At 33.7% G+C, this 12,820-nt stretch overlaps 1 protein-coding gene across 15 annotated transcripts in view; it reads right to left on the reverse strand.

The window, feature by feature from the left end:
- Window positions 1–832: 832 nt before the first annotated feature.
- LOC131928312 (cytoplasmic dynein 1 intermediate chain 1) overlaps window positions 833–12,820 on the reverse strand; it is a 37,289-nt gene continuing 25,301 nt past the window's right edge. For all 15 annotated transcript variants that reach the window (XM_059284303.1, XM_059284302.1, XM_059284304.1 and 12 more), the window contains 8 exons: window positions 11,061–11,186; window positions 10,430–10,576; window positions 9,606–9,719; window positions 5,679–5,812; window positions 4,754–4,898; window positions 4,286–4,426; window positions 1,428–1,553; window positions 833–1,324 (listed from right to left, as the gene is read on the reverse strand). In XM_059284303.1, coding sequence (XP_059140286.1) covers window positions 1,199–1,324; window positions 1,428–1,553; window positions 4,286–4,426; window positions 4,754–4,898; window positions 5,679–5,812; window positions 9,606–9,719; window positions 10,430–10,576; window positions 11,061–11,186 — 1,059 coding nt within the window. In that variant the 3' untranslated portion in view covers window positions 833–1,198. The remainder of the gene's footprint in view (window positions 1,325–1,427; window positions 1,554–4,285; window positions 4,427–4,753; window positions 4,899–5,678; window positions 5,813–9,605; window positions 9,720–10,429; window positions 10,577–11,060; window positions 11,187–12,820) is intronic.

A 12,820-nucleotide genomic window follows, 5' to 3' on the forward strand; every position in this document is an offset into this window, starting at 1 on the left:
TTAGTGATTAATGTACACTCAAGGTTTTCATGCGGTAGTGTAGGTAAACCCATGTCCCGATACTTATGATCCAAGCCAGGCATTTTTTACATTTAAATAATTCACTTTTAGAAAACAATGTTAGGCGTCTAAGAATATGGGATTGGTGACGCATGGATGAAACCCTTCTTATATATTTCGTCGAACTTTCTTCTATTCCCGCGGCAACGCGCGGGGGACGGGTACGCTAGTAAAAAATATTCGGTGTTGAAAACTTCAAGAATAAGGTTAAAGTTAAAGAAAGGAAAATCAGGAACACATGTGATATCTGTACAGAACGATTGTTAACTGCGATACAGCAAGATATGGAAAATGGCGCTACACAAGAAATTTTCAAAAAACATCGATCCCTCTACCTACCAGTGTTTCAGGGGCGATGATATTATCAATTACATCACTAATTTCTAATATTCGTCTTAAATTGAAAATAATACAGGCGCTTATATAAAGTGGTACTTATAAGTACCGTCAGTAGATATGCCCAGCCGCCTTTACTAAAGTTAAACCAATTTTTACAAAACATTGCTTTAAAAATCAACCACTTCCAAAATTGCAGTCTTATCATTCCTATGCAACATGTATTAACATTTTTAATCTCACCTAGCAGTGGCTCATTTAGAGTAAAAATATATACATGCAGAATAGCAATGTTACATCGTAGGCAATTATGTTAATGATACAATATTGTCAGATAAACGTTTGAAGTGAATCTCATGTTTACTCTATCATATTTGTGATGATGTGGTTAAATAAAATAATCTTGGGACATGCTGAATAAAAAGAAAAGAAATCTCAAAGTTAATCAAGTTTATTTGAAGTGAACATTACAAGAATGACTAAAGCCAACTTTTATCAGATTTAAAAATCTACAGAAAATAAATATTAATACACAAATAAAAGTATAACAATTATAACTGGATCCAAAAAAATTGAGATGGAGGGGAAGGGTGTATAAATCAATGAATCAGGAATTTTGAATTCACAAAAATTATTATTGCTAGTAAAAATTAATTACCAGTAATACAAACATTTAAAGAGTGAAAGTATATTTATATCTTTATTTGAAAAAAAAAACCACAGCACAGTTCTTGAAATTACAATTTATAATATTTAAGAAACACCTAATCCCAATTTCTAAATAAAACACAGATGTAGCATTCTATCTTATTGGTGCTCCAGAACCAGCTAAAGTTGAATCTTCTTCTCGTTCTGCAGCATGCTGTTTCAGTTCTTGTTGTGTATGTACAAAATTAGACCACTCATCTGGCTTTGGGTTAGCAATGTGCTGGTGAGTTTATTTTTTAATTATGAAAAGCAGTTAACAAAATTAAAAAAAAAACAAAAACAACACAATAATTTGAAAAGACAACATATTTAAAACTTCTCACCTCCCCAACATCATAGATATGTATTCGTCCATTGTTATCTCCAACACTAATGTGATGACCTGTTTGGTGCCATCTACACTGATTCAATGCAGGTCGACCATCAATTGTAATAGATGCCGTCGGAACCTAACAAGAGTATGTAACATCTTGTATAAAATATCTTGGGGGGGGGGGGGGGGGGGAAAGGACACACAAAATATTTAAAATTTTGACAAGTAAAAAGAACCTGATATGTGAACAGATTTGAGTGATGCCCCCCCCCCCCCCCTTTGATCCACTCTCTCACCCACCTATTTATCTGCTGGCAATAGTTCTTGCAACATCCTCTGACCTACCAGGCTATCTAGTCAGAAATTATTAGGTGGCCGCCAACATGATTGGTCCACCCCAGGGGCTATAAAACAGCACAACCCCCCCCCCCCTTTATCCTGTCCAATGAATACCATGATCAGCACAACTGCCCATTACCCTACTAACCTGGGTACATGTGGATCCATGTGTAGTTAAATTTACGACATGCATCTAATGGAACCATAATTATTTTAACTGTCCATATTGAGGGGCTTCTATTCTGTTTCTGATGCTCAGAGAAAAATCATGGTGACATGCTTGTTTCATACCATCAAATCACAATGTAACTTCCCATTTTAGATGGAAATAATAATTTTTTTTAAATTAAATTTTCAGCCACAAAATGAAACAAAATCAACAAGGATGGCTTTCAACTTGTCACTTTTTATACGAAATTTCTTTTCATTTCTTCCCCCACAGATCCTTGGTGTGGTTGGATGGTTTATAATCCCAGCCTCAATGTGAGGTCTATAGTGTTAAAACCTCATGACCCAACACTGTTACTAAAATGACCAATACACATGAATTAGAATTTTGTATCACAAAGCCAATAATCACAAGAATTATCAAGAAGATGACTGCAAAGTGTTACACATTTGAGAAATGTGATGAATGGCAATGCATCACGTGTATTAGGAAAATATGCACTTTCAGTCTCAAAATAATCTATATATATAAAAAGCTATGTTTGTGTGTGAGTTTGTCTTTTATACATTACTACACCTTTCATCCAATCGGCATGAAACTTTGGGAGTTGTTGAGAAAACTTTTGGGTAGGTTTTTAAAAAAAAAAAAATTCGAATTCCCTGGGGTGGCGTCCTAAAAGGACGCAAATTCTCTTCTCTATATACGGTATATAAAAATAAAAGTCAATTGCAGTTTGACAGCGTTCATCCGATCACCGTGAAACTTTTGGGAGTTGATTAGAACACTCCAGGGAAGGGTTCTGCAAAAAAATATCTTTTTTTAATTTCGCATGGGCGGCGACCCCGGGAGGGTGCGATTTTTCTCAATATACGGTGTATGAAAATTAAAAGTCTGATAGAGTTTGGCACCGTTCATCCGAGTGCCATGAAACTTTGGGAAAATGTTGAGAATACTCCAAAAAAGGTTTTTGGTGGAATACCTTCAATTTTGCACAAGCTGCCCCCGGCATGGTGCGATTTAGTGCCCGCGCCTACGTTCATTTTAACAGTGAGATAGACTATGGATAAGATGCTGTGTTATAGTCATTCACTAAATTGAATCAGGTGCGTTAACCAGTACCCTAGCAGGGTGTGATTTGGCACCCTGGGCTTTTTTAGGCGGTAGTGTAGGTAAACCCATGCCCTGATAATTATGATCCAAGCGCAGGCATTGTTTACATTTAAATAACTCAGTTTTAGAACACAAGGTCACCTGTCCAAGAATATAGGATTAGTAAAGCATTGATAAAATGCTCCTAATATATTTCGTCTGATTTTAATCGTCTTTTATGCATTGCTACACCTTTCATCTGATGAACAACATTTATTAATAGTAATTGACTATAAGTAATGTTCAATTAATTCATTTACTGATAAATTATATTTTTTAAAACAATCTATATATATATATATATATATATATATAAAGTATGGGACAGAGTGGTCTAGTGGTAGAGAGCTGGACTGCTAAACCATAAGTCTCTAAATTGATTCCAGGTTCAAGTCAGTAGACCGTCCCTGAGCCCACCCAACTCGGATGGGTACCTAACTCACGTTAGGGAAAGTAAAGGCGGCTGGGCATAATGCTGCCCACACTATCTCTTCATATACCAAGGTCACAGAAACAAGTGAACTCTACTTCACTTGCCCTAGACTGTCAGGTTTGAAAAGGGAACTTTATATATATATATATATATATATATATATATATATATATATATATATATATATATATATATATATAAAGCAATGTATGTGTGTCTGTGTCTCTTACGCATTACTACACCTTTCATCCGATCGGCATGAAACTGGTAAGTTGTTGAGAATACACATGGAGAGGTTCTGCGGAAAAAATTTCAATTTTGCACAGGCGGCGCCCAGGCAGGGTACTATTTGGCCCCTTGGGTCATCCTGTGAGAGCTATGGCACCTGGATGTTTTAAAAAAGTACGATAGACTATGAATAAGATGGGGTATTAAGTCATTAACTAAACTGAATCACGCGCATTTGCCGGCGCCTGACAGGGTGCAATTTGACACCCTGGGCTATCCAGGTAGTGCTATGGCGCATATGTTAGTTTTAAAGAGTGTGATGGAATATGGAAAAGAAGTAGTATTATAGTCATTCAATAAATTGAATCAGGTGCGTCAGACCGCGCCCAGGTAAGGTGCGATTTGCCCCGGGCTATCCTGGGACTTTTTAAACCCCACGGCAACGTGCAAGGACGGGCACACTAGCATATAATAAAATAAAATATTTCACAATAATTTCAATATAGATGAGTCAGTCCTATTCCATTTAAAAATTAGATTGGTCACTAACCTCGGTTTCACTATTCAAATTCCACAAATCAAGCCGACCTTCTCCATCAACACTGGCAAAAAGTGCTGGGTGAACAGGGGACCACCTCACATCATACACATAATCATTATTGTCTTCAAAAGAATGTATGTAGTAAGGTTGCTGGAAAAAAGCACAAAAATAAACAGTAATTATTGACACCGCAGCATTTTTTCTAAATGTCTTTGCAGTTGAACATTTGGTGTGTTAATCTTGTAAAAGCTGCAGTCTTTTAGGTCATTTACTTGTGAAATTTTTCTGACATATAATGAAAAATGATAACGGGTATTACATTTGTTTTAACATACTGTTACTTAAAAAAAGAATCATCAGACCCACTATCATTTAATTTCAAGGATATACAGTAGTGGCTAATAATTATTTCTTGGAATAACCATTGAAAGGAGATCTCTAATTTGCAACATAAAGCAAACATTTGATAACATTTACCTTCATACTCCAAAGTTTGATAGTCCAATCAAATGAAGATGTCAGAAAATATGGAGAGAAATCTATTTGTCCTGGTACCTTGTGTGTGTCAATGCTAGTTATTGGTCCCTGGTGACCTTCAAAAAGATCATTGATACCAGCTTTGCTGAAATTTCAAAAGGAAAATAGTTTATAAAAATTGTAAAAATACCTAACATGAAAGGTTGCATAAATAGTTCTTTAAATAATAGTGCATAATTATATATTTAAAGAAAATCATTAATTTTCTCATTTTTAGTGCATGATTATATAAAACATTGTTAAAACCTTTTTTTATGAATGTTTCTTCAGTTCTTTAAAAATGTTAATACAATAGAGTTGCATGACTAAATTCAATTGCCCACCAACTGAACAGGAAAAATCTGCGCGCAAATAGTACTTTATACATGAAATTATTATACATGAAATTTTTATTAATTCTTTAAAAATTAATTAAGCATCTACTTAAGTCAAATTTGATGTCAGCTTGCACTGTCACATGCCAAATTTCAGAGAAATTAGTCGGTTAGAAGAGGTCAAAATTTCGCTCATTAGTTTCTGTCCAGACAGATAGATGGACAGAGAAAGCAAGTTGAATAAAATTTGTAAAAATGGGTAAATGGATAGAAAGATACTAAACTGTTATTACACAAGCAACAGTTCAAAAATGGAACACAAATCAGAATCACAAACCTGTTCTGCTGAAAACAATACTTTAAATGTAGAAGGCTAACAGAAGCCATCGCATTTCCTATGTTACATATCTAGTATATATCTTACTATGGTGCAACTGAAAAACTTAAAGTGTAATAGGCTACTAGATCTATATATTAAATTTGATTTCACAGTAAAAAAAGTAAATAAAAAAAAACATTTTGTAACAACGATTTCATTTGACAAGTATTACCTCCCATGTCTACATGCAGAGTAAGCAACACATTCTTCTGAACCAACAATAAAATTATTTGCATCTCCAGACAAGAAACTAAAGCATGTGGCAGCAACTGGTTTGTTTTGTTTTGACTGCAGCTCCATGCTATCCTAATATGAATGAAAAATGTACTGTTATTAAAGTAAGAATTATACTCAGAAATTATTCTACTGAAATAAAAGGGTAAAAAAAAACTACATTTAGTAAAATCTAATAAAAAGAAACAATTAAAAGGAGAATTTTTTATAACAGGGTTCACTTAACTTTTTGAAAAAAAATTCCAGAATTTAAAAAAAAACTCCACATTTTATACAGATAATAACGATTTAGCAACTGTTTATAAAATGGTGCAAATTTATACTCTCGTTTTACTTACACTATAATGACATTTATGGAGTTAACATTTATCTTTAAATTTCTTTTTCCAAATGTCAGAAAATTATTTTTCTAGGGCTGCCTACCCCGCCAAAGTTTTAAAGTGTTAAAGACTAATATCTCAGTATTTCTGAAATAATACCATTTTAAGACTTAAATAGTTTTTAAAGACCACTTTTTTAAAGCCAAATAGGCTTATCAAACAGCCATTTCTAAATATTAAATAGACTAATTAAGAATGCCATAGAAAGAACAGTGCTTATCGAAGCATAACATGAAAAATAATTAGGAAATTTTTTCAGATCAGGCTCAATAGGTTATTAAATTAGCAGCTCTAATATCATATTGCATTAGAGCACTTTTATGCCAATATTGTACTGATTAATATTTTGAGATGTATATTTATTTTTATTCTAAAATAATACTGAAGGTTATTTTAATTGTATTCAATATAAACATTTTAAAAATTTCACAATTTAAGAAAATTAACCCTCACCTATATCTATCTATCTATCTATATATATATATAAAAAGCAATGTATGTGTGTCTGTCTGTGTGTCTGTTTGTCCTTTATGCATTACTACACCTCTCATCACATCGCCGTGAAACTTTGGGAAGTTGTTGAAAATATTCCTGGGGAGGTTTCTGCGGAAAAAAAATTTCAAATTCGCAGGGGTGGCGCCCCGGCAGGGCGCGATTTGTTTTTCTCTATATACGGTATATAAAAATAATAAAAGTGAATTGCAGTGACACCGTTCACACGATCGCCATGAAACTTTGGAAAGATGTTGAGAATACTCCTGGGGAGGTTTTTGTGCAAAAACCATTTTTAAATTCGTAGGGGTGGCGGCCCGGCAGGGCGCGATTTGTTTTTCTCTATATACCGTATATAAAAATAAAAGTCGATTTTGGTTTGGCATCAGTCATCTGATAGCCAGGAGACTTTGGGGAGTTCATTATACCACTCTAGGGAAGGGTTTAAAAAAAATTTTTTTTTAATTTCGCAAGGGCGGCGCCACGGAGGATCCGATTTTTCTCTATATACGGTATATAAAAATAAAAGTCTATTCCAGTTTTACACCTTTCATCTGATAGCCATCAAACTTTGGGAAGTTGATTAGAACACCCCAGGGAAGGGTTCTGTAAAAAAAAAAAATCATTTTTAATTTCGCAAGGGCGGCGCCACGGGAGGGTCCGATTTTTCTCTATATACGGTATATAAAAATAAAAGTCTATTTCGGTTTCACACCATTCATCTGTGTACCATGAAACTTTGGGGAGATAATTAGATCACTCAATGGTAGGGTTCTGCAAAAAAAATATTGTTTAATACTGCAAGGGCGGCGCCGGGGGGGGGGGGGGGGGGGGGGGATTTTTTCTCTCTATACACGGTATATGCCATGAAACTTTTGGGAGTAGATGAGAATACTCCCGAGAATTTTTCTGCGAAAAAGAAAACTAAAGTTTCTTATGGGCAGCGCCATATAGGGTACAACTTTCGTCAATACACGGTTTGGCGCCCAGAGTTTTAGAGCGACAATGTTGGCACTTGGCATCCGTTAATCGAGCGTCCTGCATAGCGAGTAAGGGGTACTACTATATTCAGCAGTAAAACTACAACAGGCTTCTAAAAATAACTTTGTAACGCGAGGAAATCCTTCTGTACAGTTTCGTCACCTTGCCAAAGATGAAAAAATAACTTTTTGAATATGAGGAGCCTACTGTAGAGTTTCGTCACTTTGCGAATGATGCAATAAGCATCTATTATTAGACAATCCAGTCAGAAATTGAGATCGAACATCTAATAATAGACCATTAGTAACGCTAGCATATTGATCAGTCACACTGATGTTTAAAACACGTCAAATACTATTTTTACGTGTTAAAGAAAAAAATCCTGTTCATTTGTGTCACTTTAGCGAATGACGAAATCAGCATCATTATTAACAGGATACTATTTGGCACGATGGCGCCTGTTAGTTTTAAGGAGCCAGGGGTCGTAAGCCGCGCCTATACGGTAGTGTAATCGGGGGGTGGGGGCCCTGAGAGCGCCCCTCTACGTCTCTGACACATAGGCGGTCACCGAAGTGTGTTCTACCATATTATTTCGGGGAGTGATTAATGTACATTCAATGTTTTCATGCGGTAGTGTAGGTAAACCCGTGTCCCGATATTTATGATCCAAGCGCAGGCATTGTTTACATTTAAATAACTCACTTTTAGAAAAGACGGTCACGTGTCTTAGAACATATGATTGGTAAAGCGTTGCTGAAATCCTTCTAATACATTTCATCAAACTTACTTCTATCCCCGCGGCAACGCACGGGGGACGGGTACGCTAGTACTTTTATATAGAGAAAAATGATGGTGACAAATACAAAACCAATAAAAAGTGTACATAAGCATTGCTGAATGATCTATTATATTATAACAAAACATTTACACATCAGACTAGCAAAATTGCATGCATGATGGTTGTCTATTGATGTCATATAAAGTGGGGAGGGATTTTGGCAGACTTTTGTGACGTTGAGTAAGGGTAATAAACCGAGAGTGATCTCCCCTAAACTTTCTTGAATATTCTTATATAAAACAACAGGGAGTGGGAACTCTGGATATAGACATGATTTTTAATCCATTTTAAATACTTAAAACTTTTTAAAATAGAATAAAATCTCATAGAAAAAAGAATTGCACACCAAGTGAAATATGCATAATAGTGCGGAATATTACTAGTACTTTATAAATTTACATTCGTTTTTTGAGAAATCGGAAATAGCGTAATTACTACTTCCGGTCAATGGAAATTATTCAAAATTTGAAAGAAGGTAGAGAATTAGATCTTTTACTTACATGTGAAATTTCATTTATCTATCTGAAATAGTACTCTAGTTATAGGCTTTTGAAAAATTCAAAGAAGAAAAAGTACCACTTCCGGTTATCGGAAGTTGCTCAAAAGTTGATACGGATCTATGATTTTGATATGATACTTATATTTGAAATTTTATCAATCTAGCTGTAATGGTACTCAAGTTATTGTGTTTACAGACACACACACACATACACAGACATACGGACAAGATTGGAAAACTATGTTTTTCTGACTCAGGGAGGTGTAAAACGTCGAGATCTGCACAAATCTCAATTTGTTTTTTAAAGATTACAAGACTTTCTCTATAATTTGTATATAGGAGAAGGTAAAAGGGGTTGAAGAAATGTAACATAGCAGCCTTTTTGTACTTCTTAAAAATAAAGACACTAAACAAATGTTAATTTTCATTTTAATTTCAATAATGAGTTGGGGGTAAGATATTGGAATTTTGTGACATCACCATTTCAGTGGTGGGATCAGGCCTTAAGTGACATTTAAGTGACAGTTATTTTGGAAAAGTTTTTTTTCTAAAATTAAATTACAGACTTTTTAAAAGTCTGAAATTCTATTTTCAAAATTCCATATTTTTTACAACTTCCCAATTCCATGAACCCTGTTATAAGTATTTAACATAAAAAAAAAGGTTTGTACTTGCCTGTGGTTGAGAAAGCATATCCAAACTCCAAGAGCATAATTTTCCATCAGTTGACACACTAATTAAGTTGTGGGCGTTCTGAGTACCCACAACATTTACACAGTACACCGGATGCTGCAAAATTGATTTTTACTTGAACTGTATTTAGTACATTTTTTGTGTCATAGACTAAGCAAAGAGTATATGACTTATTTATTTTCTAACCTAATTATTCTGTGAAAATAAATTAAAAAATTAAAATAACAAGCTTTTTAATGCACTGAAACAACAAAATGTGTAAGAAATTTTATGAGCAATCAGTGCTTTGATTCTCATGTATTTAAAAGCTTAAAATTAATAACAATATGTAGGTTTTTACAGTTGTTTATTTTTTACTTTTTAGTAATTCTGAATTTCAAAATTTAAAAAAATAATAACTTGATATTTAAGTTTTTAAAAACAGTATTTTATGATTAAAAATAAATTGATATTATCATTTAGATTGGGTTTTTAAAACAAATGCTTTACTACCAAGCATGCAAGATGAGTGGTAAAAAAATCAGGCTGAGGAGATACGCATTTTCTTAATAGAATGGCAACATTTTAGAATACATTTTTAATAACCTTTTTGGGTAAAAATATGTAAGTAAGTAACTGAAAATTAGCAGTGGAAAAATTTGAAATGAATATTCAAATAAGGAAAATTTTTTGAATTAGCAGAAATTTGGAAAAGTTCTATCCCTGAAGATGAAACTTGCCTGTTTTGACAAGCTATTGTTAGATTGAGTGAAATTGTATTAACACCTGAAAAATCTGTTGCTCTATTTATAACAACATATACTTACTGTATGTGATGAGGCAGAAAGAGGAGTACGCTGTACTGGGGTACGTTTGTTCACCCTGTTGTCCCATAGCACTATTCGTCCTGAATATGTGCCACCAATAACAAGGTTAGGGTGAAACTGGGCAAAACATGTTGACATTACTGAAGACTGGAAATAAAATATGTGATCAAAAATATTTATTAAATATATGCAATTATAAGTTCTTGAGTTAGTAAATTAAAATTTTCTAGAATTATTACAATTGTAACCAATTTTTAATTAAGACCAATTAAGACTGTGTGAAAATGCAATGTCAAATAAAATGTGATTTTTAAATAACTTTTTAAAAAGTAATCTATATTTCCTTTAAAAAGTACTAATTTTCCACTGAATTATGCAAACATTGTTTGCATTCATTTTGGTGCGAAATTCTCTTTTCTATTGAAAAATAATGTAAGTATTAAAAACATTTATGAAGTCCAATTGCACTGAAAGTGCCAACCCCTTACTGTTATAAAAGAATATAGGAAAAAGTTTAAGGGAGATCATGCCTACTTTATTTCAGTTTGAATACTGAGCAATCCAGATTAGCAACATTTTAATGATCTCCCATCCCGCGTCCTTAAAGCTTGAAAATATTTTTACAACTCACTTGACAATGAAAAATGTATTCTGGTGCCATATTTTTGAATTTTAAATTCCAGATTAGAGCAACACCATCTGGATCATTTGGTGCATCCTCATTAGCATTATAAGAAGCAAGCAACAACTCTGGATACTGTAAATTAATAAAAAAATTAAAAATTAAAATATATTTTAGGTGATTTTTTTTAGGCCTAACAATCATAAATGCAAGTAAATGTGTATACAAATCAACAGTAAAACATTTTAAGAACCTTTTTGAGTGTTAAAATAACTCGACATTATATAATAAATATTTCTTCTTCTTTCTTCTTCATGCTTAATTTTTAGTGTTGGAAGGTATCGAGCCTTATCTGCCAGAGGGCTTGAACTCGAGACTTTTTTTTCTTCGAATTTATCAACCATGAGATTTTGCCGACTCGACCAAGCCTCCATCACAATTATGGATAAGTGTCAACAGGTTTTGCGCCATTGACTCCGATTTCAGCCTGCTTTTCTTTTTGGATTTGCTTCCATAGCCTTTGTCCAACCAAGAACAAACTACAAGACAGCAGTTGTTTGATTTTGGAGTTGTCTCTCCTAGAAGAGTGGCTGTCCCCAGCTAACGAGCCTCATCTGCCCGAGGGTTCGAACTCGAAACTTTTCGGTTGAGCAAGCTTGAGCTTTACAGACTCGACCACGCCATCCCCTATATAACATTTCAAAACAGGTTTTTACTTACTACCTTTTTTCAGTAGTTTATTAAACTATGTAGTACTACATACTAATCATTTTATGAAATTTCATTTCTATTTGTATTTTTATTATTATTATGTTTAATAAGTTAAATCTAGACCAAAATCTTGTCTAATAACAAAATGCTCTTATCTCTTAGAGCAGGGCCTCCGTGGCCTAATTTCTCCCATTTTCTGAGCTCCCAGGCCCAAACCAATTTTCACTTATCTGCTTCTAGCTTTGCCTAATCAAGCCACATTTGATATCAAGGCTCAGTAGCAAACAACAATTCATCAAGATTCGGAAATTCTTTGTTTTTTTAAAATCCAAGATGGTGGCCGTTTTGGATTTCTTCAAAAGCCTACAACTTTGGAATCGTTTGAGAATATCAAGCCAAATTTGGTATCCAGGCTCAGGATCAAACAACAATTCAGCAAGATTCTGAAATTCTTTTTTTTTTTTTACAATGTATGAACATAACAATGTATATAAAAAGAACACAGTCAGTGGCTGTGACTCAGTTTGCCGTTTTGGCGGCATTGCTTAAAAAAAATTATTTGTACAACAAAAGTTTGCACTAATGAAATATTTATATACCAATAATGGTTTTATATACTAACTAAGCATCATGACAAAACTAGAGCAACTTACCTATTTACTGTTATTATAATAATAATTATAAACTGAATAATAAAATAATATATAATAACAGATTTTTTGTGTGTTGACAATGTATTTTACAAAATGCAAACACTTTTACTTTCAACTTTCCCCAAAATCTGTTTTTAGAATCATAATCTTGCACTAAATAGACATGTGCCCTTTTTATTCATTACACCGCAAATTATATTTAATAAGAAGATATACCTGCCCCTAGGACTATGATGCTAGATCATCGGGCCGAAAAATTGGCTTTTTGTTTGGACATACATGCCTAATTTTGAAGCCGGTTTTCCGGCTTGTCTGGCTCAAAGGGTTAAAATAACACAACATAACACAAACAATTATACTCTTTTCCTTGCTAGTAAAACGTGATAAATTAAAAAAAAAAGGCAC

The sequence above is a fragment of the Physella acuta genome, unplaced genomic scaffold, assembly GCF_028476545.2.
Source record: "Physella acuta isolate Inbredline_101_S28 unplaced genomic scaffold, ASM2847654v3 ptg001481l, whole genome shotgun sequence".
Classification (NCBI taxonomy): domain Eukaryota; kingdom Metazoa; phylum Mollusca; class Gastropoda; family Physidae; genus Physella; species Physella acuta.